The sequence below is a fragment of the Lontra canadensis genome, unplaced genomic scaffold (genome assembly GCF_010015895.1).
Source record: "Lontra canadensis isolate GAN:19392208 unplaced genomic scaffold, GSC_riverotter_1.0 scaffold68, whole genome shotgun sequence".
NCBI lineage: Eukaryota > Metazoa > Chordata > Mammalia > Carnivora > Mustelidae > Lontra > Lontra canadensis.
The window spans coordinates 7,988,762-8,013,052 of record NW_022631062.1 but is presented as its reverse complement, the minus strand read 5'-3'; the positions used below and the strand labels follow the sequence as shown (position 1 = coordinate 8,013,052).

The window sequence follows — 24,291 nt, the reverse complement described above, 5'->3', positions numbered from 1 at the left end:
ACCACAGAAGATAATACAATTAAGACGTTTTTAATAAACATAATCCCGCACAATGACTATTTCCCCATATCGCGAAATATTATGCTATAATGCCATTTTAATGGCTAGTAAGCCATGCTTGTGTTGTAGCTCTAATTATAGAACAATTTGTAGACCGTTGAAAATTGTTGTAGCCTTTCCCTGTTTTATTATTATTTTTTATTATTATTATTATCATTGGTTATCGTAAGCACTCGATGGTGAAACCCCTACACATTCATCCTTCAGCACCGGTCCGATTACTTCTTGAGGATAAAATTCCTTCAAGCGCAATGTATTTCAAGGCATTTTGCTACGTATTGTCATGTCGTCTCCCGAAAAACATTATGACCATTTGCAAACACTCTAGCCTTGCATGAGTGGGCATTTCTTACAGCTAATGGGGTTTTTAATCATTGTGGTTTTAGGAGATGTTGGAAGGAGCGATTCTGTAGAGCACAACAACTACACAGAAAACAGAAGGGACCCTTTCCAATGAGGAAAAGAAAGCCTTCGCCCAACGTTTATGCCAAGATTCATGTATATTGTAACAGAGAACTAGGGTCTCGGTTATTAGCAGCTTGGAGGACTCACTGGGACTAAGACACCTGTTACTACTTCGGATGGATTTAAAAGGGAAGCATGCCAGCTCTGGAAACGGGGAAGGATGAAAACCAGGGCAAGGGACGGATAATCAACAATGCACCCAGGAGCTACCTACGAGGTCTGCATTTTAGAATCAAGGCTGGCTGAGTTTATTCACTAATGTTTGACGTAGAGTAGACAAAGAGCTACCTCTCAAGTAGGCAAAGACCTACCTCTCATTAGAGTCCTTCCTCCCAAACATTAAATTCACAAATACCTGAGTGCTTTCGAGCAACATCTCTGGTTTGCCCCCATTTTCTGCAACATGGCTTGCTTTCTTCTAAAAGACAACCACTGAGGAGTAGGCAGGAGAGTTTCATGTCTGTGACTCTGAGGAAGGTCTGCCTACTTCCCCGGTCTCAAACCAGGATGGGCGGTCAGGGTAGAAACGTTGAGTCTGTGATGAGTGCCTCTGGGCAAACATGTGTTCATCTTCCAAAATCCAATGAGAGGGTCTTTCGAAGAAAACACACACACAAAGCAAAATCATGTACAAACACGCAAGCCTGGCCATTTTTTTAATACAGAAATGTTGAAGAAAAAAAATCTATTTGTCCTAGAAAACACGGTTGCAATTCTATGCCAATTGGGAAAGAAGATACTAAATCTTTAAAATAATCCACGGGCCCCATTTCTTTCTAAAAATGTCGATCTTAACTGGATTTTTCCCTCGGTTCCTCACAGAACAACATTACGTATTTTTTGCCATATGGAAATTCCATGTGAAACCTGAAATCGAAAGAGGTCCCCAATGTGAATATCATATTTTGTTGTTGCTGTTAAAATAAAATTAAAAAAAAAAGGGGGGGGGTATCTTGTAAGACCAAGATGTTGCCCAAAGCAAGCATGCTTTGGACACCGAATGTTCTTTCCATTTTTAAGATTTTTGTGTTTTCACTTTCTCCCATTAAACTCTGCAAGCGAGCACATTAGTTCCATTCCATGAGACCTTAATAAATCACAAGAGCTCTTTTCTCCTGGCTGCCCTGTAAATGTGGCGACAACCATGTTAATTGTACATGAAAAATATATTAAAACTGTAAATCATTTCTATTCTCGAGGACGGTGGGAGAAACAATTCTAAAGTAACAAACCAAACGGTCTTCCTCTTGTCCGGATGTGGCCAGAGGCCGTTATATTAAAAGCATAAAATTACCGGCTGTTTTCATCAATCAGGCCTTATTCTTCGGTTCTTGGATCTCGTCGAGGACATATAAAATGTATCACAAATCCCATGTTAATGACCGCTGATTTATTTCATGAAGAGTGTCGGAAGTTTCTCTTTTTGTAGTGCATTCTTTACGGTATTCCTGCGTGTGGACCCTTTTGTACCAATTGTATATAAAAGAGCCAAACTATTTCTTTTGTACATCATCGTAGAGCTATAATGATGGCGTAGAGGGAAAAGCTTATAGGGAATTGTCTATCACTTTCTAATGGCAATCACTAAATTCTGCTTTCTATGCCATGCAATAGTCAATAGTTCACTTTTTCTACAAAGGATGAAAGACTGATTTTTTTTTTTTTTTTTAAGCGTGTCTATGGAGAGATACTCCCCTTTGGTCTTCTAGAGTGTTCAACACTCATAAAAATTGTTTACAGCCTAAATTAGGGAGCAGAACCAAACAGTATATTTACCAACAGGCTTATTCATACAAAATTTAAAAATGGAAAGTCACTGGGATGCCTGGGTGGCTCAGTCGGTGAAGCGTCCGCCTTCAGCCCAGGTCATGATGCCAGAGGTCCTGGGATGGAGCCCCGCTTCGGGCTCTCTGTTCAATGGGGAATCAGCTTCTCCCTCTACCCCTCCCCGCTGCTTGTGATCTCTCTCACTGTCTCTCTTGCTCTCAAATAGATGAAATCTTAAATAAGAAATAGAAAGTCTTTGAGATAACGGTCTCCTGCTTTCCCTGTAAGTGCTACTTTACCCTGAAAGAGGCCCCATTTCTTGATAAACTAGCTTGGCAAAGCCATCCCTTGATAAACGAACCCTCTGGTCAATTTATATCCGATAATCTAATCCATGCCTGCTTCTCTGATGGGTTTCAGAAATGAGATGTCATAACCTAAACAAATAAGTCTCCAGTGGTCAGAAACTCAGGCAGCCAGCCAAGATAATAGAGGGGCAAATCACCTCTCTGCAGAGTACATTGAATTACACCATCTCGATGCTAGCTCGGGCCGAGATGGACAAGTTAACGGATAACTGGCAGTCTGAGTAATTAATCTCCAGATGCAAATGAGAGCCTGTCATTTTGCTTCTTGAAAATATTCCTTCATGGGACTCCAGCTGTCGACAAGATAATTCTCAAACAGGATCAATGAAGTAATACACGCAGATCGCCTACAACAGTGCCTGGCACCTCAGCGAGCAGTCGAGAAATGCTGGCCTCTCTCCCCGTCCCTGTCCCGCTGGAGGTTGACTACCATTTGGTTCCACTGTGGTTCTGCAGGAATGGATCCCAGGGGTGACCAAATGACAGATACTGTGAACACTGCGCTGTCACTAAAATTTGGCGGGAAATATATATTGATCCATGAGGAATACAGACTTCTTAAAAACGACGAGACCTAAACATGGAATATATAAGTACATACACACCTCATTTTTTGTTGTTGCTGTTCATTACTCTGCTAGCAAGTTACATTAAGAATTCTTGAAGAGACAACTGTTAAGACTTGGTTCCAGAAAGAGTAGAGTGAGGTCCTGTTCATATACCTGGTTGAGATATTCTCCTGTGAAGACCCCATATACCGTGCAACCCTGTGTTGAATGCACCAGCCCTGGGTTTGCTCCCAGTGCCACACTTGCCTACAGCTGTTCCCTTAAATGATTTAAGAAGATGATCTAGAACCTAAAGACAGTATCTTTGAGTGACCCATGGACTACGTGTGTCTGTGGGGTCTTGGGGGTCACGTAAAAATATGAGGATAGATGGAGAACTGGCTCATGACGTGTCACAGGCCATCGAACTACCAATGAGGGAAGCAGAACATCAACACATAGCTCCAAGCAATGAATGAAAGCAGGCCAATCCGTCCTTCACACCAGGGATAGGTCATAACACACCTTTCTTATCTTTTATTTTCCTATCATAAATTATAAGAAAGCATCTAGGCATCTTTAGGCATTAATCTCTAGGAGAATTAAAAAAAATATTTCATTAAATGGGTTTCATGAGATAGAGTTATGGCTCAAAACTGATGGACATTTCAAAAATTTTTTCACCCATAATGTTATATGGCTTTTTGAAAAACCGATGCAGCACTTGAGAAAAACACCTACCAAAGAAGTCATGCACGCACATTCGTATTAGCACTGAATATTATTTTTATTATGGCTTTGCTAATATTATCAGTAAAAGGGTGTTTGCTTTTATTAAAATTGCATTAATAACTCTTAAGAAAATTACCTGGGAAACTCTCAAAGACTTAGAGCTGAATTCTGCTTTTTCTTTTTATATATTGGGCAATTCAGGTAAAGGATGAACCAATCATGGTTTTATGTTTCCCACTTGTGACTTGGCACTTTGGAGAGCTATGAGGTGCACTCACTGATAGAAAAAGCACACGCTTTTGTCCAAAGTGGCTGCTGTTAAAGAAAAAGCACATGCTTTTGTCCAAAGTGGCTGCTGTTAAAAACTCAGACTCTGAATTCCAGCTGAAGCATCTTCCTTACCCTCACCACCACCACAAAAGTCATCCTTGGTATCTTCATGGCTACCCTCATCAGCGTCCATCATCTCCATCATCACCACCAACATCATCATTGTCATCATCAGCAACTTCAACACCATCATCAACACCATCACCATCATCATGACTACCATCATGGTCATTATCATCTCCCTCATAATCCCACCATCATCACCTTTATCTCCATCATCTCAACACTATTATCAAAATCATCGTCTACTATTATTACTTCTATGACTACTATTACTGTCTATGTGTATTTATTTATGGGTTGGTTGTATCCTTGGGCCATTGTTCTGTCAGGGCTTTGTTTAAAATTTGATTTTTAGGCTTTATAACTAACAATCCCTTGTTCTGTGTCTCTTAACTGCCTACAGATACACTTTGCAACTAGCTGCTCTTAGAGGTCACTCCAGAAATTTACCTTAGTCTACGCTATAAGGACCATGGTTTCTTTAATGGATCTCGTTATATATATACTTTTTATTTTTTATATTTGGTTTAGCAATGTTTCAGGCCAATTTTCTGAGCCCCTATTTATGACTATTTTTCATATTATTAATCCTATCACTGACCATTGTGTAAGGCGACCTATAATTAATATACAAACATATCTTGTAATGTCTACAATATGACACAATCTTTGACCATAAGTTATCAAAATTCAAATTCTTGGGGCTCAGAACTCAAGAGTCAGGACTAGCTTGGGTGGAGCTCTAGGAGTCTGAATATGAAAAAGTTCCTAGTTAGTTTGAGAACCACGATGCTATGGCGTCCAACACTGGACTCGGCCATTCCGTGCATTAACTAGAAGATACCCACGTGACTTCACGAGGATTTCCCTTTACATCAAGGGTCAGCAAAATTTCCCTATAAAGGGTGGGATGATAAGTATTTTAGGCTTTGTGGGCCATATGCCTCTTTTGCAGCTGTTCGACTCTGCCATTGTACTGTGAAAGCGGCCACAGGAATTAGGCACATCAGTGGGTAATATGTTCCATTAACCTTTATTGCAAAAACAGGCGGGAGCACGATGGATTCCTCATGAGTTATACTGTCCCCTCTTGTTTTACATATCTGACAGGACATGAGGCCCTCTTTTCGCTGAACACTCGTCCTTGTTGGGTTTCTCAGTTTTCATAAGATCACATTTGACCAGCTGTCCCTGTAGCTCAGTGGATGATGGGATCATGACAGCATGCAATTAAGTGACCACAACAGTGACTGTACTTTGGATGACTGGCTGAGCCAAGACTTCAAATTCGCTCGCTCAGTCTCTTAAACCTTGCACGGCCAAAAGAATCAATATTAACATCAGCCTCCAAGCTCCATCCTTGACCACATTGTCCCCTCCATCTGAAGTTCCCCTAACCCACCAATTTGGCCAGCTGCTGTCCCTCAGTGTTCTCCTTGGCCTATTCTGAACTCTGAGTCAGAAACATGTTCCTCCAATTTATTCTCCTGTCTCCCCAACTGGTCACTTCACAGCACAGATTATACAAAATGGTAATTGAGCTTCATTGTCTATCCTCCCTCCCTCCTCCCTCCCTCCCCTGTAGGACCTGCAAGGGAAAAGATGGTACTACATTCAGCAAAATGGGCAGACTTTGAACATGCTCGATAAGGACGCAATGAATGAATAAATTTAACAAACAAGCCAAAGAAATGCAATGAAGTAAGGGCCTTGAGGGTACCTAGTTGTCTTAACAGAGCTGCACAAGAATGGAAGACCAGTTTTACCACCATCCTGAGAACCCACCCACCTCATACTCTCAGAGAAGCCCAATGAGCAGAGGTACCCACTGAGTGGGATACCCGGTGCTTCTTGCAGAATTCCCTAGGTGCGAGCCTGTCAGCCATTTGCCCAGTGCCCTACAATGCAACATTCATCAAGCCCTTCACCCTGTTAAAGGTTTGGGCTGAGACTTATTCAAATTCAATTTCATTTCCCCTAGATCAATTCTCCACATTGGATACCTCTTCCGTAAAGTCAACCCATTAGCTGAAATGCTTCAGGGAAATGGAAGAGACAGTAGGTTACGCCCTATCCTAAACAGGGCACGTTTTCTACCTGGAGTTACAGCTCACGCTACCCCTGTTTTGCCACCAGAGGCCAGCTTCCAGATTGAGACATCCCTCCAAGGCAGCTCCCAATGTGGTCCTGCCGCAGCGTTGCCTGAATAAAAATTTCCTCATGTACGAGATGTTCCTCTGACTTTATATCACTCTACATCCCAAAAGGGTCACCATGCTTAAAAAACAACACCAACTCATAAACAAGGTATCTCATTTCCAAATCCTCAGGTTCTTCTTTTGGGTTAAAAAGGAAGAACTATTCAGGGTAGCGCTTTTCTGCCCCTGAAGCCATACCATTTCTTGTCTCGTTTCTATCCCAAATATGAGTGAGGGCAGTGGACATGGATGGGTTTTGCCTGCTTAGCATCCTGTTTTCCTTTGGGGACCTATGTTGCCTAAGGTAGGTCCTATTGGACTCACCCATCCCTCCCCCCATTCGGAAATGTATGCTCACCCAAGCCATGCTGATCCAAGGGTTATTTTCCCCCTAGATTTGGAAACTGGTTGGTTTTTGGTTGGTTGGTCTTTGACCCCAAACTGGACAGTGGAATCATCCCCAGGCCAATGTAATCCTTGGAGATCAAGGGTGACATCACAGGGACATGCTGGTGTCCAATTATTTTTTTTTCTTGGGCCCCATATGGAAACAGCATCACAGAGAGACCACAGAAAGCCAATGATAAACCAAAAATGCCAGGTTACTAATAGCGATGATTCAGACCCAAATCCAGGTGGCTTAAAACTACAGGAACATATTGTCCCACCGTGTTGTAGGACGACTCTGTAATTTCACATCCATCCTGCAATACTGTGCTACAATTAATTCCTCTTGATGTCTGAAATTAGAGTCAGCAGGGTTGATTACTTGAATAGAGTCTGGAGGGCCATGATGTGTCTGTCTGTCTCTCAGTTCTTAGTGTCTGGTGGTTTCCAGGGACACTTGGTGCTCCCTGTCTTGGAGATCTGTCCCTCGTATCTCTGCCTCCATCTTCACATCGTGTTTTGTCCATGCGTCTCTGTCTGTCTTCCTCTCTGTGTCTCTTCTTGTAAGGACACCAGTCATAATGGATTTTGTGTCCTTCCTAATACAGTCTGACCTCATCGTACCTTGATTACATCTATTAAAAACCTTAAACCCAAATAAGCTGACATTCATAAATTCCAGGGATTAGGACTTCAACATATCCTTTTGGTGGGGCAGGGGAACACAATTCAACCCATAACACAGGTCAACTCAAAAACCCTTTGATAAGAGAAAAGTTTGAAGGATTAATCGGTATGTTATGATCTGCAAGGGTTTTTAAAAGATTCTAAGTGATGTTTTGTAGCCTTAGAATAACAATTGGGAATCTCACGAATCCCAAATTTTCCTCAGGCCCAGACCTCATAATGTCTCGTCAGAGATCATCTAATGTCAATGACATTAGTGTTGATGACAGTGATGACAACCACAGAAATAGTAGCAAGAAAGCCTTCAGTAGAGCAAATGCTGGAGAAAGCTCATTTCCCCCTACGTCTAGAGAAAACCTTCAAAGATTATGATTCTTCTCATCTCAATGATTCTAACTCATGAACTTCAATTAATTTCTTGGAAAGGATTCCCGCGCCATTAAATCAAATCTTACTCGATGATATTTAAAAGAAGTCAAGGCACGGCTTCCTCAAAACTACAAATCAATTAGCCTCTTGGCCTTTCTATGATGACTTTAAGCTGCCTTCCCTTGCTACACTTCTGGGGCTCGGTGTTTTAGGGAAACATCAGCAAACAGACGTTGGCCTGGCTGCAATTGGTAGGAATGATGCGGGTCAACATCCCGTGGGGGGATCTCAGCCACAGCCACCGGTCGCTTCACACTGGTGTATGCACTCTGTCCTGGGAAGCAGAGGGGTCCTGTTTTCTACTACTTCCTAAATCTTGCCGTAAAACTACCTCTTTACAAAATTAGGGGAATGTGGGACTTTCAGGCACAAGAGAGAGAAGCCAAGAGCTTCATACATTTGCCAGAGAAACAAAAAACAATCTAATGTCAACTCTGGGTATATTTAGGACGTACTTTGTGATAGAGAAAAAAGGCATGGCTAGTGGTGGACATTGGCCATGATCACGGTTCCCGAGATCTCCATATAAGAACAAATCATCCGTGGGCAGCCTAGGTGCTGTGAGCTAGGAAGGAGAATGGGAGGGTCTCGAAGCCACTTGCAGGAGGAAGTGAAATGTGCAGAGGAGGTTTGCAGAAGATGCCACAGAAAGGGCTTATCTTCAAAGATTTGGCAAGCAACGGAATGAGAAAAAGCAGTCTTCCAAATTTCTGCAGTTCTGTTGGTAGTGCTTTCCCGCATAGACATCAGCAGCCCTCTGGAACAATGAAGTGAGCTCTCTCCTAGAACCACCAATGTCCTTCTGGGCCAGGTTCACACCCGTGGCTTCGCAGTCATTCATCTGCGCTGTGCATCCCGGCCGACACACAAGGCATCGCTCCCATCGTCTCTCTGATGTCCCCCAGTCTACTGGGCATCTGCATCTTTGTGACGCATGTACTGCTTGTCTCTCATTACCAGACCAATGACAGCAGGGACTTTGTTTTGCTGGTGATCATCTTGCTTTGTGAGTTTCAGCGTTGCTCCTATCAATGCCACTTTGAGGATGGTTTGGAGCAGGGAGGTACTGGGAATGTATTGGGGGTCCTGAGGTGGTCGCTGGCAGCTTGGCTGTAGTTCCTGATCTGTCTCTCCCCTCTGGGTGTAGGTAAAGGCCAGGAGGCAACGCCCAGAGCACAGAAGATGCCTGGCAATACTTGTAGGAGGTATAAATGATTGAATACTTTTTATTTTAAATTTCTGCAGCCCGCTGGAGGTATAGACTTGTAAAATAACTTTTGCATCAGAACCCTACAAACACACAGAAGGACACACCATCTCTGTGTAAGACTTCAGAGTGTCATGGACAGGCCCGTTCCAGGTTGCAGAGGACTGGGGATGGAATGAGTCCTTCAGATCCCCCCCTCGTGGAGGTCTTTATCATTCTGGGATGGACGTCCTGCTCAGTTCCATCACTGACTACAGAAGAACTCTGACAGTGATAGTCAACATGCCAAAAATCCCTTTCTTTTAGGGGAAAAAAAAAAAAAAAGGATGGGGGTAGCTGGTTGGTTCAGTGGGTTAGGTGTGTGATTTTGGCTCAGCTCATGGTCCGGGGCTCCTAGGATCGAGCCCTGCTCAGGCTCCATGCTCAGATCCTGCCTATGTTGATATATTTTGAACATTTAAATTTTCTTGGGGAAGATGCCATTTTCTCTCTGCTCTCTGCTGCTGCTTTTGAATCTAAAGTCTTTTTAAATAGACAAAATTAATATAACTTTGTTGCGTATTATCTGGATACATGACAAAACACAGTGATGAACGTATTTAAGTAGATAAAAAGCTGGGAGGGAGACAGAAAACTTTTAATAAACGATTTTTTTTTTTTTGCTTAAATTTCTGGGGATAAAAGTACGTTGGTATTTGATCAGAACAGAACCTTACGTGCTTTGGATTTAATCTCACCGCACAGTCTGCTGAGAAGAAAAATGTTGCTTTAGAACTCCTTGGGATGGAATTCCAGTTATGATTCCCACAATGTCAAAAATGTAACCACGCAAAAACACACAGGTGTATATTGGGTATTTACCCCAAAGATCCAGATGCAGTGAAAAGAACGGCCATCTGTACCCCAATGTTTATAGCAGCAATGGCCACGGTCGCCAAACTGTGGAAAGAACCAAGATGCCCTTCAACGGACAAATGGATAAGGAAGATGTGGTCCATATACACTATGGAGTATGATGCCTCCATCAGAAAGGATGAATCCCCAACTTTTGTAGCAACATGGATGGGACTGGAGGAGATTATGCTGAGTGAAATAAGTCAAGCAGAGAGAGTCAAGTATCATATGGTTTCACTTATTTGTGGAGCATAAGAGATAACATGGAAGACATGGGAAGATGCAGAGGAGAAGGGAGTTGGGGGAAATTGGAAGGGGAGGTGAACCATGAGAGACTATGGACTCTGAAAATCAATCTGAGGGTTTTGAAGGGGAGGGGGTGGGAGGTTGAGTGAACCTGGTGATTGGTATTATGGAGGGCTCGTACTTCATGGAGTGCTGGGTATGGTGCATAAACAGTGAATCCTGGAACACTGAAAAGAAATTTAAAAAATTAAAAATTAAAAAAAAAAACAACACCCAGGTGTGTGTGTTCAATGTTCAATGTTAGATTATATGATCAATGTACCTTTCTATGGCTTTGTTAGGTTTTTAATCTCTCCCTCCTTCCCATTTTTGCACTTTTTATGTCTTGGCCCATCTAGAAAAGCAATAAACAATGAGATTACTTTGGGGGGACTCAGAAGCCATCTCTTCACACACAACATATGTGTGTATGCCTTCCGTATTTGTGTCCGGGTTGGTGGAAAAATTTCCATTGTGGGTCCTCAACGGAAAGCATCTAGGTACAGATCACCTGTCCTTAAAAAAAAAAAAAAAGAAAAAAGAAAACTTGAACTCACAGATCCCTTTGTGAACCTTGAGTTTTGTTGGGGCTTAGTCATTTTCCAAGCAAAGAGGTTGCATTTCCTTGTATCATCACTTGGACTGGTTCAATGCCTTGTGTACGGGAAGTGCAAAGAGTCATTTTTCAAATCAATGATTTTAACTTTTTTTTTTCCCCTTCAGATCAATAATGTTTAAATGAGTCAGCTAAAAGGGCTCTCAGGAGAGTATGAATTGAAAGACGGAGGAGAAGACAAAGAACCAGAGTGGAAATGAGGAGATCTGTAGGTGATGTGGCTTGAGATGGGACGAAAGTCAGTGAATGCCCAGCACGTGGATGGGATGTTACAGGAAAACTGGATGAGTGGATAGAGAGATGAGTAGGTTCCAAATGGGATAGGAGCAGAATGTAACTGAAGGCATTAATTTTAGGAAGAAAGAGGGTTAATGAACTTTTTCCTATCTTGTGGAAACACCACAAAATCTTCCTTGCTTGAGAAGAGTCAAAAATTCCAGTGTTCCTTCCCTTTCTGATCTGAACATCCCCCGTCTACTCCCCAGGACAGACTGGAATATTGTGCTCAGGACCACATTCCCATCAGACAAGAGGGTGTTCTGCTTAGTGGGACATCAGAGGACTTGGGATTTCAGCGAGGACAGAACAGTCAAGTATTTCCCGTGTTCAAGTTGACTTTTCGAAACTCATAACACATTTGATCTTAATTATACTGTGGATATCTCTCGTTGGCTTTCCTCCAACACCTTACACACACACACACACACACACACACACACAAACACACACCCCATATACCTTCACTATGCAAATACCCAAAGTACACATGTGAAATCTAATAGGCATCCTTTTCCATTAAAAAAAAAAAAAAAAATCTGCTTCCAGTTTGCAGAAACCTATTTCTCTGAACCAAAATACAGAATATTTGATGGAATTAATAAAATAGAGACTCCTCATCTTCCTTTATCTTAACAAGTATTAGTAGGGGATGCGATCGCTCAGACTTTCCCCACATTGTCGCCTCCGGGTTCTGTGTGGGATCTGTAGGTCGGACTCATGTACAAAGGGTCACTGTTTGGCAGCTCACACACCCGCCATGGCTCTTGAATCCAAAGCTAAGGAAGTCTCTCCTTCTGTCCATGTTTACCGTACTTTCGACATCGACACGTGAAGGACAATGGTTCTTATAGACAAAGCACAAACATAGAACAAACCCTGTACAAAAGCAACGTGGCGTAGAACCAAAATACACACAGGAGGAAGGCAGAGACCTACTCCCGACCAGCGCACCCGAAAGACGGAATCTTCCGGTGAACGATCATATAAGGAGATTCATATTAAATTCACATGAAATTAAATGGGTAATGTATTGACCTTTTCCATATCATCATCATTTCTATAATTAATATTGTTCATCACAATTTATAATGATGCAGTGGCTTCCTCCAAAATTGGTATAACCCCAAACAACATTCAGAGGAGGTACACCAGGAGTGTTATTATCGCTAATAAGCGAGGTCACTAAATAATTGAGAAGGGTGACCATCTCAGCCAAGACAGCATGGAAAATAAATGACCGTGTCCGAACTAGCGGTATCAGTCAGCAACAAATAAAGTTATTCGGTGTCCAAGAGGCAAGGCTGTGCAAGAAAATAATGAGCCAATTGTTGCAAAGGGACAGATTCGAGCAGACCAGTCCCGTGCCCAGTTTCCATCTTAAATGCATTTTTTGCAACATTGTTTATGGTACGCACCATATGGCGAGTCGGATTTTTGACACATTGTACATAATTGAGACTTGTTCTAATGGTGAGAAACATCTAAGTTGCAAATGGGATGGAGTTAGAGTTCATCTGATGGGAAATAAGGGATCGGTCTCTTCTTGGGAAATGATTTGGCTCTATTTTCCAAACATGTAAAATTCACACTACCCAAATAGTATTTTCTTCACATACATGATTGCTCAACGCTCCATAAGGGTATGATTCTACATTCAAATGGGCGAAAACTTTCGAGCTGGGGGAGAGACGCTTGTGATCAGAAACGTACTCCAGTCAAACTGTCGTCACAAAATGCTAAATTCCTTTCAATGAACCCCTGTCGGGTAGATATTTGTTTAATCGTCTTCCATAATTCTCTTCCCTTACAAGCGATGTCTACACAACGTCACACATCTAGGTGACACACGAAAACGGCAATCACCGAACTGTCTTCCCGTCGGTTGCCTGCTGATGTGGATTGGTTCAAACGTCTGTCTCGCTGTGGTAACTCACTTAGGTTTCCCTTTCTCAGCTGGATTCTGCCACTATCTGCATACAATTGGACTATCTGGGACTTGATGAGAAGAGAAAGGAAACTAATTTCTCCTTTATCTCACATAACCCCCCCCAAAAAAAAAAGAGAGAGAGAGAGAGAGAGAGAACACTATTGTCTTTGGATGTTCTAAGACACTCTTCCAAGAAATGAATTTTAAAGCTTTCTTGATGATTAATTTCTGTAACTCACATAGGATGCTGAAATTCATTTCACAACTGTGGCTGAAAAAGACAAAGCTTAGGAATAAAACAGAGCAGAATAATTCTCTGCTCTTAGGAAAAAAAGAAAAAAAACTATATTCTCTCTACATTCTCTTTTATTAAAACCACACTCAGTGCTGTCAGAAATGATGGTCCCTTGTTCCCGTTCCTTAAGCTGAATCCTCCACGATTACAGTAAATAATTATGTTATAGGCAAGAAACATGTACTATGCATGGGATTAATGTTTATATGAGATCCCATATGCACAAGCAATTTTGCTGATACCTTCTCGTTCCCTTTCTAACAACTGATTACATTCTGCTAACATCGGACTACAGAGAGGTTACATGTGCAAGATATGGGGGTAAATCACGTTATATGGATTAATGACTTAACCTCCCTCCCAGCGCATCTCAGACACACAAGGAAAAGGGAGGGGGGGTGACCTACAAGCCAAATGACTGGCCTGCAGTCCCTCAGCTGCTAAGGGGACAAGATGGCATTTTTAACCCAAGCAGGCATGGTTTTAGAGCTGTTCCTCTAAGCTCTAGAGGAGCAGGGAGGAGGGAACCAACTTTACGTTAAAGAGCATGAAGAATTGAAAAAAACAAGAAGCATCACTCTGGCCAGAATACATCAGATCTTGAGGTCTAGAGAAGAAGACTGGGGAACCCAAAATATTTTGCTAGCATAGGAGTATGTAGGACAAGAAGCCATTTAGAGATACAATTGCCATTGTGAGTGACATTTAATGGATGTGAGAGGACAACATAGACGTTTTGCTATAGGTCATTCATGGAAATTTCTTTTAGGTGCCTGGGTAAATTTAAGTGTCCCTTTAGCACATCCTTATGTAAAATTACCGTATTTAGTAGGATTTGCCGTAACACTGTATAACCCAGTAGGGAAAAATGTTGGGTGTATGTGCTATAGATTTAAGGTCTCAAATCTGCAAAGTGTCACCCCACAGACTGGGACCCATATTGTCTTCCTGGTACCCATGCGGGAAAGCTGCTGTTTTAAAGACCCAGCATTAAGAGAAGAGAGTTTTTCTGTTAGTAACACTTGAGGTTGAAAGGGAAGCAAAGAAGAGTGTCAGAATGGGTATGGGTTCCAAAGGCTCACCACAAAGCAATTTTTCAGTGATGACTTTGGTTTCGATTAGAGACTTGACTGTGCCTTTCAAATAGGTGTGTAACACACTGCCACAAATGTTGGGGGCATCCAACAGCAGCGAACGGGTATTATTTTACAGTTTTGTAGGTCAGAGTTGCACGGGGCTGAAATCAAGATGGCAGGCGTGATGGGGCAGCTTTCTGGGGCCCCCCCGGGAGAATCCATTTCCTGGTCTTCTCTAGCTTCTAGAAGCTGCCCACAGTCCTTGCCTCTTGGCCCCATGCCATCCTTAAAGTCCAGAAGACTAGTTGTGTCTTTATAACATTGTTGGCACGCTAGCTCTGAAGTTCTGGGTCTCCCTGTTCCACAATCCAAGGTCTTTGTTCTTAAATACTGGGCCCACCCGGCTAATCCAACACCCGCTCCCTTGATGGTCATGTCAACTCATGAGCAAATATAATTCCAGCGCCAAGCTAAATTCATTCCCCCTTTGCCACAGAAGGTCACAGAGTGACCAGTTCCAGGGATCAGGCTGGACACCCCTTGGAGCAGTGCATATGCTACCTCCAAGTGTCTGTCTCCCCAAAGGAGGAATGCTTGTGTCTGCTGCCCTCGTGGATGTCTACACCATGCCTGGCACATAGTAGATACTCGGCACTCTTCTTGGCAACGACATCTCATTGTGCCTGATCAAGTTGTGCCGAAGAAAGATCTAAAATCCTGACGTGTCAGAACAGAATTCTCAATTCCAAATCTGAAACACGGTGGTCTACACTGTTAAGTAAATGCATGGATATGAATTAAGAGAGCCCACAAACGGAGGTGTTTGGAGAAATCGGCATGATGCCGTGATTTCAGTGGGTTATGAAGGATGGGGAGTTTTATTCAGTAAGTGAATAACCAATAATTTTTTCCCGATAATTAAATATCTAAAGCTCCATATTGATTCTCAAATGGATGCAAATGTTAAAAAAAAAAAAAAAGGATGAAAAGAAGCCAGAAAACTCGTAACAACAGGCTGTGATGTGTTGTTTGTACAAACATGAGGCACGTACCTTCACTCACCAGCAAAACGCCGATTTATAGGAAAATAGATTCTACCTGGGTTTCTGATTCTCTTGTCATGATCGTGCGAGACACTGTAGGCAAAGACGCTCTGAAAAACCTGAAATGTAAACAGGTGGCCCCGGGGTTTTTTCCTTAACGTTCCATGGCTTTTCCATGGGATCACCCTTTCCCTCTCTTTATGTTCCCAAATTCCTATTTAAGATGGAACCACAAGGAAAAGGCCACACTGTTTATGGTTTGGAGCCACAGGCTTGCCCACCCACACTGGTTCTGTAATCAGGGAGGTTATTGAGTTTTGTCCCCAAGGGTGGTCTCCTTCAGCCCAGCCTCTGCGGGAAAGCATGCTGAGGAGCGCCAGGGGTGCCAGGAGGGGAGCGTGTCCCATCGGCGACTCCCAGATACCAGGGTTGATGACGAGAAAGACCACAACCCAGACAGCTTCTGCAGGGACACGTCTCGCTGGGTTTGGGCGCACTGAGCCTTGTCCACACTTGTGCATGAAGCAGCCACTAATGTGACTCAGCCCATGGTGTGCCAAGAGGGCACCCGTGGGTCCCTCTAACCCCTGGGCATTGCACTCAGACCTAGACCTACAAGGTAATGGGGTGATCTCTTAGCATCATGACGAGGGCCACCCCCCTCCAGAGATTACTCACATCATAAAGCCCCAGCTTCCCATTTCTTTCTCTGTGCATCCTCTGAGATCCCAGTAACTCAGCCCTGGCCTTGTGTTTCAAGATTCCCTATGCGAGCTACCTTGGACCATTTACATGCAGGAAAACACAATATGGTGGTGTCATTGCAACTCAGGGAAATCATGGGGCATGCAATCCCTTCTTTCAGACCTCCAGACAAATCTTAATGGAAAATCATTCTCCAAGGACTCGAGGAAAAGAAAAATGGAATTTCTCCCCTAGAAGTGACAAAGGACACAGTGTGGTTTCTACAGTAGATGAGTTCCATGATTCCTGTAAATCCCTGCTTTTAATTCCAGAAAGATTTACTTTCCAGGCTTCTCTCTCTCCTTGCCTAAAAATAGCATGTGCAAATGGTAAATGAGAAATGTGTTTACATTACAGTACTACTTTAGTCTGGTTAGCCTTTCTAAAAAATGTTCTTAATTTGAAACCTACACAGAAGAGATTATTGAATGTTACTACCATTGCATGAAATTGATAAGTCAGACATCATTGTTTTGTTTTCTGTTGTTTTTGTTTTTTTTTTTTTTTACAAATTTTCACTGCTGTGTTATTGAAAACAAAGGAGCCATTTTGTTCAAGCAAGCACATTATTTCCAAATATAGCCAGTATTATCTAAGGACACCCATTTGCCACAGATCGCTGTGAATATTGGAAGGAAACAAGGTGCACATTGATGTTAATAACACAGATTCTACACAATGAAAGCCATCCGTTTTATGAAATGTGCTTTGCCTGTGTAGTTAAGACAATGAGTGGTTTTCCTTTGAAGACTCAAAGGAGGGAGGGAGGGAAAGAAAGAGAGAAGGAAGCAAGGAAGGAAGGAAAACAGAAGGAAGGAAGGAAGGAAGGAAGGAAAAGAGAAAAGGAAGGAAGGAAAAAAGAGAAGGAAGGAACGTAGGAAGGAAGGGAAGTAGGGAGGAAAGAAGGAAGAAAGTAAGGATGGGCAGGAAAGAGGGAAGGAAGCTAAAATCTTAAGTCATTAAAGCAAAAGAAACCCTGTTTCATAACCTTCAGTTTGCTAACTTGGACATAACAATGTTTTTAATTCTATTTTTTTCTCTAGATTTTTCTATAGATTTCATCTTTCTTTACAGACGATGTAACTCTTTATGCGGACACAGGTGATCAACTAGAAAGAAACACTGTAACACGCTGAAAAGGCAACGCATGATAGTAATTAAGTCATTAACTATAGCACTGTCCATTTCCTAGATGCCCAATAAATACGAGTGTCATAATTTATACGTTAGGGCAACAGTGGCATTCAGAATACGAAGAAAGAACAACTGGGTTAGAGAAGATGAATCCCACACAGGACATTCTAAAAGCCTGCTGGCCGATCTGACCTCCGAGTGTTTGAAGGATGTACTTACCATCTTCCGTGGGCACGTAGATGTTTAAGTAAAGGCAGTCCTCATTCTGATCTTGCACGTAGGTCATTAAAGTATCCAGATTCGCAGTAAACCAGATGGGCAGCATATCGTGCAATAAGGATCTCTCATCGAGATGCTGGGGGCACACAGCCGCAAACTGGGTGGCGTTCCGAACTCCAGTCCATGAAGAAGGGGGCTCCGGGGGCTGAAACCGCCTCTCTCCGGTGGGGGGCGAGGCATAGGGGACCCCCAAGTACTGTTCCACTGGACCCAGAATCTCATTGGGCAATGGTGTTCTTAGGCCCCGGATTTTGCCATAATTTGTGTTGACAACCGGGTACTGGGCTTGGCTGTCGATGAGCGTGAAGCGGATGACAAGAGCCGTTATCCACAGGAGAACATTGGAGTTCAGCATGACGCAGACCGGCGTGAAGAACAGCGGCACCCATAACAGTCCCTTGGGTCTCGACATTGTTCACTGCCACATCCGCGGGGCTGTGTGTGACACGATTCCAAGCAAGCAAAGCCGGGAAGCAAGCCTGCAGACAGAGAGGGCTTTCCAGGGAGCAAAAGACCCAGGAGAGGAGCCCCGGCGGTGGGTCATAGACAGAGCCCGAAGTTAAGGACGCACCCAGCTGTTTTCTTGGGAGCCCATTGCGGGAGCGAGCAGCACTCTCTTAATCCGGGGAGGGAATTCCAGCAGGTGTGAGGATCGAAGACGCGGGGACCATCCAACACGTCCCAAGGATTCCTTAGGAAAACTCCAAGGCAGAGCAGTCCTCCTAATGGGGAAAGAAAGCCGGTGAGAATAATAAAGCCAAGGGAAGGCATGCTACCCACATCTCTTCTGTGCAGCGCTCAATATCGTTCAATGAAATTCTCATTCAGGATGAATCTGTCCACCCATGTCTCCACAGAGAAGAATCTAGTAGAACAGGACTTGCCTTCATTCTCACCGGGCACCCCATTACCTGGAACGATGCATGATGTTTAGAAACGTTCAACAAGTCACCGTTAACAAACAGATCCCCAGAAGTTATACCTGTTGTTCAGATGACTGTAGTGACGGCTCCCAGTTTCACTCTTTGCAAAGACTAGCCAGTCAGGGGATGGGTACCCCCGAAACAGTGTTTCTCAGATGTCTAAGGAAACTGCCACTTCTCCCTAAGGGGATATAGGCATGGAGCCTAGCAATATTGTTCAGTAGAGAGGAGGAGCCGTGTGGGACCGGACCAAACTGGCTTTATGACATGTAGATAATCGTCAGATATGCAAGGGAGCAAGAGAGTGTAGGCTCTGGATTCTAATCCTTTTGGGGTTATTCTGTGGCATACACCATTAGGCTACACAGATCATCACCCTTAAGTGCCCCCTCCTCATAAAAACTGAGCAGGACGGAAGATCGCACAAGATGTAGTATTTCCTACAAGAACATCATTCCCAGGTAAAGTTGTCCAGACAGCAGTCCTGATTTCCACCTAAGCCATCTACAGTAAACCTTTCAGCTCTCAGCCCATTTCGTTTATATTTTTGTTTACTTGTTTTTGCAGCCCATTTAAATTTTTTAAGGTTTTATTTATTTATTTGAGAGAGAGGGAGAGCGAAAAGGCAGAGGGAGAGGCAGGTCCACAATTGAGCAGAGAGCCCAACGTGGGGCTCGATCCCAGGACTCCGGGATCATGACCTGAGCTAAAGGCAGACGCTCAACCGAATGAACCACCCAGATGCCCCAAGCAGCCCATTTTAAAGTCTGGTGGTACGTTGGAGCTACCCTCCCACTGAGTGTGATCTCCCAGACTTGTCAGGATGTAGATCCTAGGACTGTCACTAGAGAAGTCATTCCTCTGAGGACAGTAAAGAAGGTTGTGCCTGAGTGGCAAAGTATGGTAAATGACCCATTAGCAATACAAAACATCACATTATGTGTAGCAAGCAGTATAGCTTGAAAGAGAGCATTCCTCAACTCCAAAAACAGATAACCATGCTTGGGAAGATGTTGTGGGGGATTCTGAGTGTTTCTAGACGAGGGTATAATTATACATTTAAATGGATAGATGAGCCCTTATTGAGTAATACGTCAATAAGCTCATTTTTTTTGTTGTTTTTTAAATGGAGCTGGATGGGTCATAGAGCTCTGCCACATCTGGGGGTGGGGGGGGGAATTCCTTAGTCCCTGACATCCTGGGCCAAGTTCATCAGAGCTGAATGAAAATGCAATCCGAGTCTGGGTTTTACCAATGACAGTGAAAAAAAAGCATCTCACCCAACGGCGGTTGTATGTGTTCCCTTCTATCTTTGAATGCTGCCGTGCACAACACTTGGATTTCTGCCACACCGTGATCCAATTTCTGAATAATTAGGAGGCAGACAAGAACAAGAAGAAGGTGATGACATGTTTGGAATCTTTTGTTTTCCTGAAAGCCCTTCTGCTTTGGAACCAGCATTCGCTGTTCTTCCTGGAGCCTTCCGGGCGATAAAAGGAGACGCCATGAATTTGGGATTCTGATGGACTCAGGTCCCCAAACGCTACGTCTGTGAGCTGAAGGAAGTGAGCCAAGCTGCCTGTGATTCAGGTAAATGGTGTATCATAGTTTCTTCCTGGGGTGTGCACTATGCAAAGGTGTAGGGCAGAGAAAAACACCCACTCAATAAACACGAAATGGTAGGACCCTAACCGGGGACGTCCTTGAAAGAGTCCTGCCTACAGAAACAAAACGCACAGGCTCCAAAGTCAGCCCAGGGTCACGGGGCTGAGCAAGTGCAGAACAAAGAATTTAGAATCTTTGAGCCTCCCTTTCCTGATCTGTTTGCAGGTGAGAGTGAAGTGAGATCGTGCGCACGAGGCGGCACACCGTCCCTGGAAGGCATAGCTCGGTAAATGTGGGACTCGGTTGGGGGGTTTATGTCAGGACTTAGAAACTGAGTTCTGTTGGGAAATTATCGCCCACTCAACTCTTCTCCAAGTTAACGTGGATGAGAGTATCCATGAGCCACAGACACATGACAGGTGCATAAGCGGGGTCACGCTTAGACTTTACGCTGAGTCCAAGGATCAAGTCTTTCTACTGCCCAAATCTATCCCCCACCCACCAAGAGGGTACTGAGGGCTGGAAAGAGATCATGGACCAGCAGGACCCAAGAGTAGGCACCTGGGAGATGTGAGCACTTTCTAGATAATGTGCATACATTTGGGGCTATCTTACTCATTTCCTTGCTTTTTTGAAATTTGGCTGATTTGCACAAGTCATTACAATCAGAAACCCACGGTTTCTGAACCTCAAACCTGCTGACCCTGTAGACCACTAAATGACCATCCCAGAGGAAGAAACAGATGTGTAAGTCATCCAATATGGAATCTAGTGGCCATGCATCTGATTAAGGGTCTGTGCGTGCAACAAAAGATTACGATATGTGTGCATGTGTTATGTGTGTGTGGGGGGGTCACACGTCCAAGTATTTGTCAACTTTAAAAGTCTTGGCATTACAAGACATAAATAATTTTTTAAAAATTCTAATTATTAGAAAAATTCTAATTTTTTTTCTAAAATTAGAAAAATTCTAATTATTACAATTTTAATATTATTAAATCAATATTATTTTAAGTTATATTCATTTATATTATATTTAATTATATTTATTTATTGAATTATATTAATTTATATTATATTAATTTAAAGTTATAGTAAAATTATATCAATATTATTTAAAATTATTAAATTAAATTTAAATATTATTAAAAGTCTGATTATTAGCTGAATAAAAGAATTTAATGGAAAAAAAGTGATAATTTTTTTCATAATTTCATTGAAGATATATGATTGTAACGTGAAGAAGGGCTTTCCAGCATGGTTTCTCTGCCAAAGTTGCACAGAGAGGAATATTTCAGACTGGCATTTCGATGTGATTTATAACTTGATTGGGTATTTTAGGATGATTCTCTACAGGGCAGTCACTCTGCCTGAGATTGTAATTAAGACAAGGCAGAAACCATGCAAGCATATCAGAATATAAATGGCTCAAAATAAAAGTCGCCATGCATTTCTCCCCAAAGCGTGCATCCCTCCAACGGAGACTGTTTCACGTTAAAAGATGTGTTTCATTAAGAACAGCCCAGACTAAACTTATTTTGGTATTTTGAACCAACAAGGAATAAAATCACGTCTTCTGGGAGCTCAAGGCGTCTCCTTTCCAGGCTGTGACAAATACGTTAGAGGACAGAGCGCTTTGGGGATGTATCTTCAAAAACACAAACTCCAGTCCCCCCAAAAAGGTAACAAGAATGAAGGAGCTCGAAGCAGCCCTACTCCGTGCTGCTCTCAGCTACAGGGAAAGTCTGAGAGTCACGGAGAGATCTGATGCCAAGAGGCACTTTGAAGAGTCACTTTCATCTGATGTCATAAAGCATCAGGACAAGAACAGCAGACCCTGGTCCTCGCCCAAGTTAATGACCTTGTACAATAAGCCTCCTGTGCTGTTTACTATGAAAACCTAAGACAGCCAGTCCTGAAACTGTGTGCAACCTATAGGTATCACTGGGGTCCCTCCCTTTTGCTTTGGGGAACACACCAACTTTTCCAGTCTCTGAGTGGGGTGTGGTCCATCTTTTGTCCTCGAACACAGAGCTCGCCCATGAGGTAGCCCAGTGAATGTGTTACCTAGAGGAACAATGTCCGCTTTGTGAATGGGCTTACACAACATACAGACACATACATACACACACATATGTGCACACGCGTGCACACATGCACACACCTCTGTCGGTCCCTACTAAGATTCACTCAATGCTAACCATCAGCCAATTAGCATATTACTTGCATATATTTATATTCTGGTATTCTCTCCTAGGGGAGCAAGGTTACACTCTATCAATAATCTTTGGTCAAATGTTACAGCTCATCGCCCATTGAGCTCTGCACTTGCTTTCAGTTCTGAAAATCAGATCCCATATAAGTCCGCCATGTTGAACCATGAAGCTTAGGTGTAAACAAAGTAATTGGAAAGGAAGATAAAAATGCTGAGGAGGCAAGGTGTTCTTCAAGGTGGTTTTATGCCCCACAATAGCCTCAGAGCAACAACGACCTCACCTGCCCACCCTACTTCCATTCTTTTGCTGAAGCTGAAGGGGTCAGGAACACATCTGAGCCACAGTGGAAGGACCTGGAGTTTACAGTGACAGGATCTGTGCAACCCAGACTAAACCCAGGACAGAGAAAGAGTGGCTTCTCTAGGGTCCAGTCAAAACTGGCTGGCTAGAGAGACACTCAATAGTATAGAGCCTGAAAATAGGATTAGAAGTAAGATATGGATATTTCTAGAAGAACTATGTGGACAAGAGGACCTACCATGGTCACATCTAGGACCAAAACCTACAAGCAGGTCAATACGTATTTCATAAATATCACCATTCTAGGTTATGGGAACACCATGAGGGAAGGAGATATGATCTCGCCCTGCGACACGTTTCTATTTCCATGAAACTACCCCTAACAGGGCTGCTTGCTTCCTCACTCACGTTCTGTGCATTCAAAGAAAGCACAGGGATCGGCATGTATGAACAACCCATTAACTCATTTTCTGGGTCTGATTCAACTATTACCAAATACGATTTCCGAGTCTAAATCAAGTAACTTGCAAACGTCTCCAGAATGTGTGTGTGAACTTCTGTCACCAAACTCAGTCATTCATCTTCAAAGTCAGACCATCCTGTTTCCTGAATATTATCACTTACATGTCTTACATGTGCTGAAAATCTCATTTTTGATTCACTCACATTTTCTCCGTATTTTGTTCCCTATCTCAATAACTAGTACCATTAATTTTTTTTTTTTTTTTTTAGTTATGCAAGTGAGATTAAAAGCCATCTTTGGTAACTCTTTTCCATGAGTCCATATGGTAAACCCTCAGATGGGCCAAGGGTCTCACAGGACAGGAGGCTTGACCTCATTCATTCTTAGCGAGATACAGAAGAGATCAGAAAGACAAATGGTATTCATTTGTTCAGAAGACAAATGGTATTTAGTGTTGAGCAAAGATGTGGGGTCCAAGAAGATCGTCATAGTATCCTGATGAAAAATCAGTGCCATTCCACTGGAAACCAAGTTTGTGTGCCATGAGGAACTTGAACATAGAGAAGACTTTCGTACCAGTAAACATAAACACGTACACAGTCTCACCTACATACTACCTGGTATATATCTTCTCCATCTCTCCTAAAGAGCTGCTGCTTTAAAAAAATTATTTATTCATTTATTTGAGACAAAGAACATGAGTTGGGCAAGGGGCAGAGGGAGAGACTCTCTGGCAGACCCCACAGAGTACAGAGCCCAATGCAGAGCTCTAGCCCACGACCCTGAGATCATGACCTGAGCCAAAACCACAGGTCACATGCTCAACCAGCTGAGCCCCCCCAGGTGCCTCTAGAGAGTTTCTTAAATATTGTGTCTGCAGACATGCACAAGAATGTCCACGTACAGTCAGAGTCACACATACACACACACACACACACACAAACACACACAAAAAAAGTAGGATAACCCAG

The 24,291-nt window shown here is 43.0% G+C and overlaps 1 protein-coding gene and 1 long non-coding RNA gene across 3 annotated transcripts in view; both read right to left on the bottom strand.

Annotated features, from left to right (window-relative positions):
* Nucleotides 1-18,476, bottom strand: part of NLGN4X (neuroligin 4 X-linked) — a 221,559-nt gene extending 203,083 nt beyond the window's left edge. Inside the window, exon 1 of the mRNA XM_032880232.1 lies at nucleotides 17,754-18,476. Within this exon, the coding sequence (XP_032736123.1) occupies nucleotides 17,754-18,225 (472 nt within the window). The 5' untranslated portion in view covers nucleotides 18,226-18,476. The remainder of the gene's footprint in view (nucleotides 1-17,753) is intronic.
* A 19-nt stretch (nucleotides 18,477-18,495) lies between these two features.
* LOC116880819 overlaps nucleotides 18,496-24,291 on the bottom strand; it is a 70,747-nt gene continuing 64,951 nt past the window's right edge. For both annotated transcript variants that reach the window (XR_004385288.1, XR_004385287.1), the window contains exon 4: nucleotides 18,496-18,535. This is a non-coding gene — a long non-coding RNA (uncharacterized LOC116880819). The remainder of the gene's footprint in view (nucleotides 18,536-24,291) is intronic.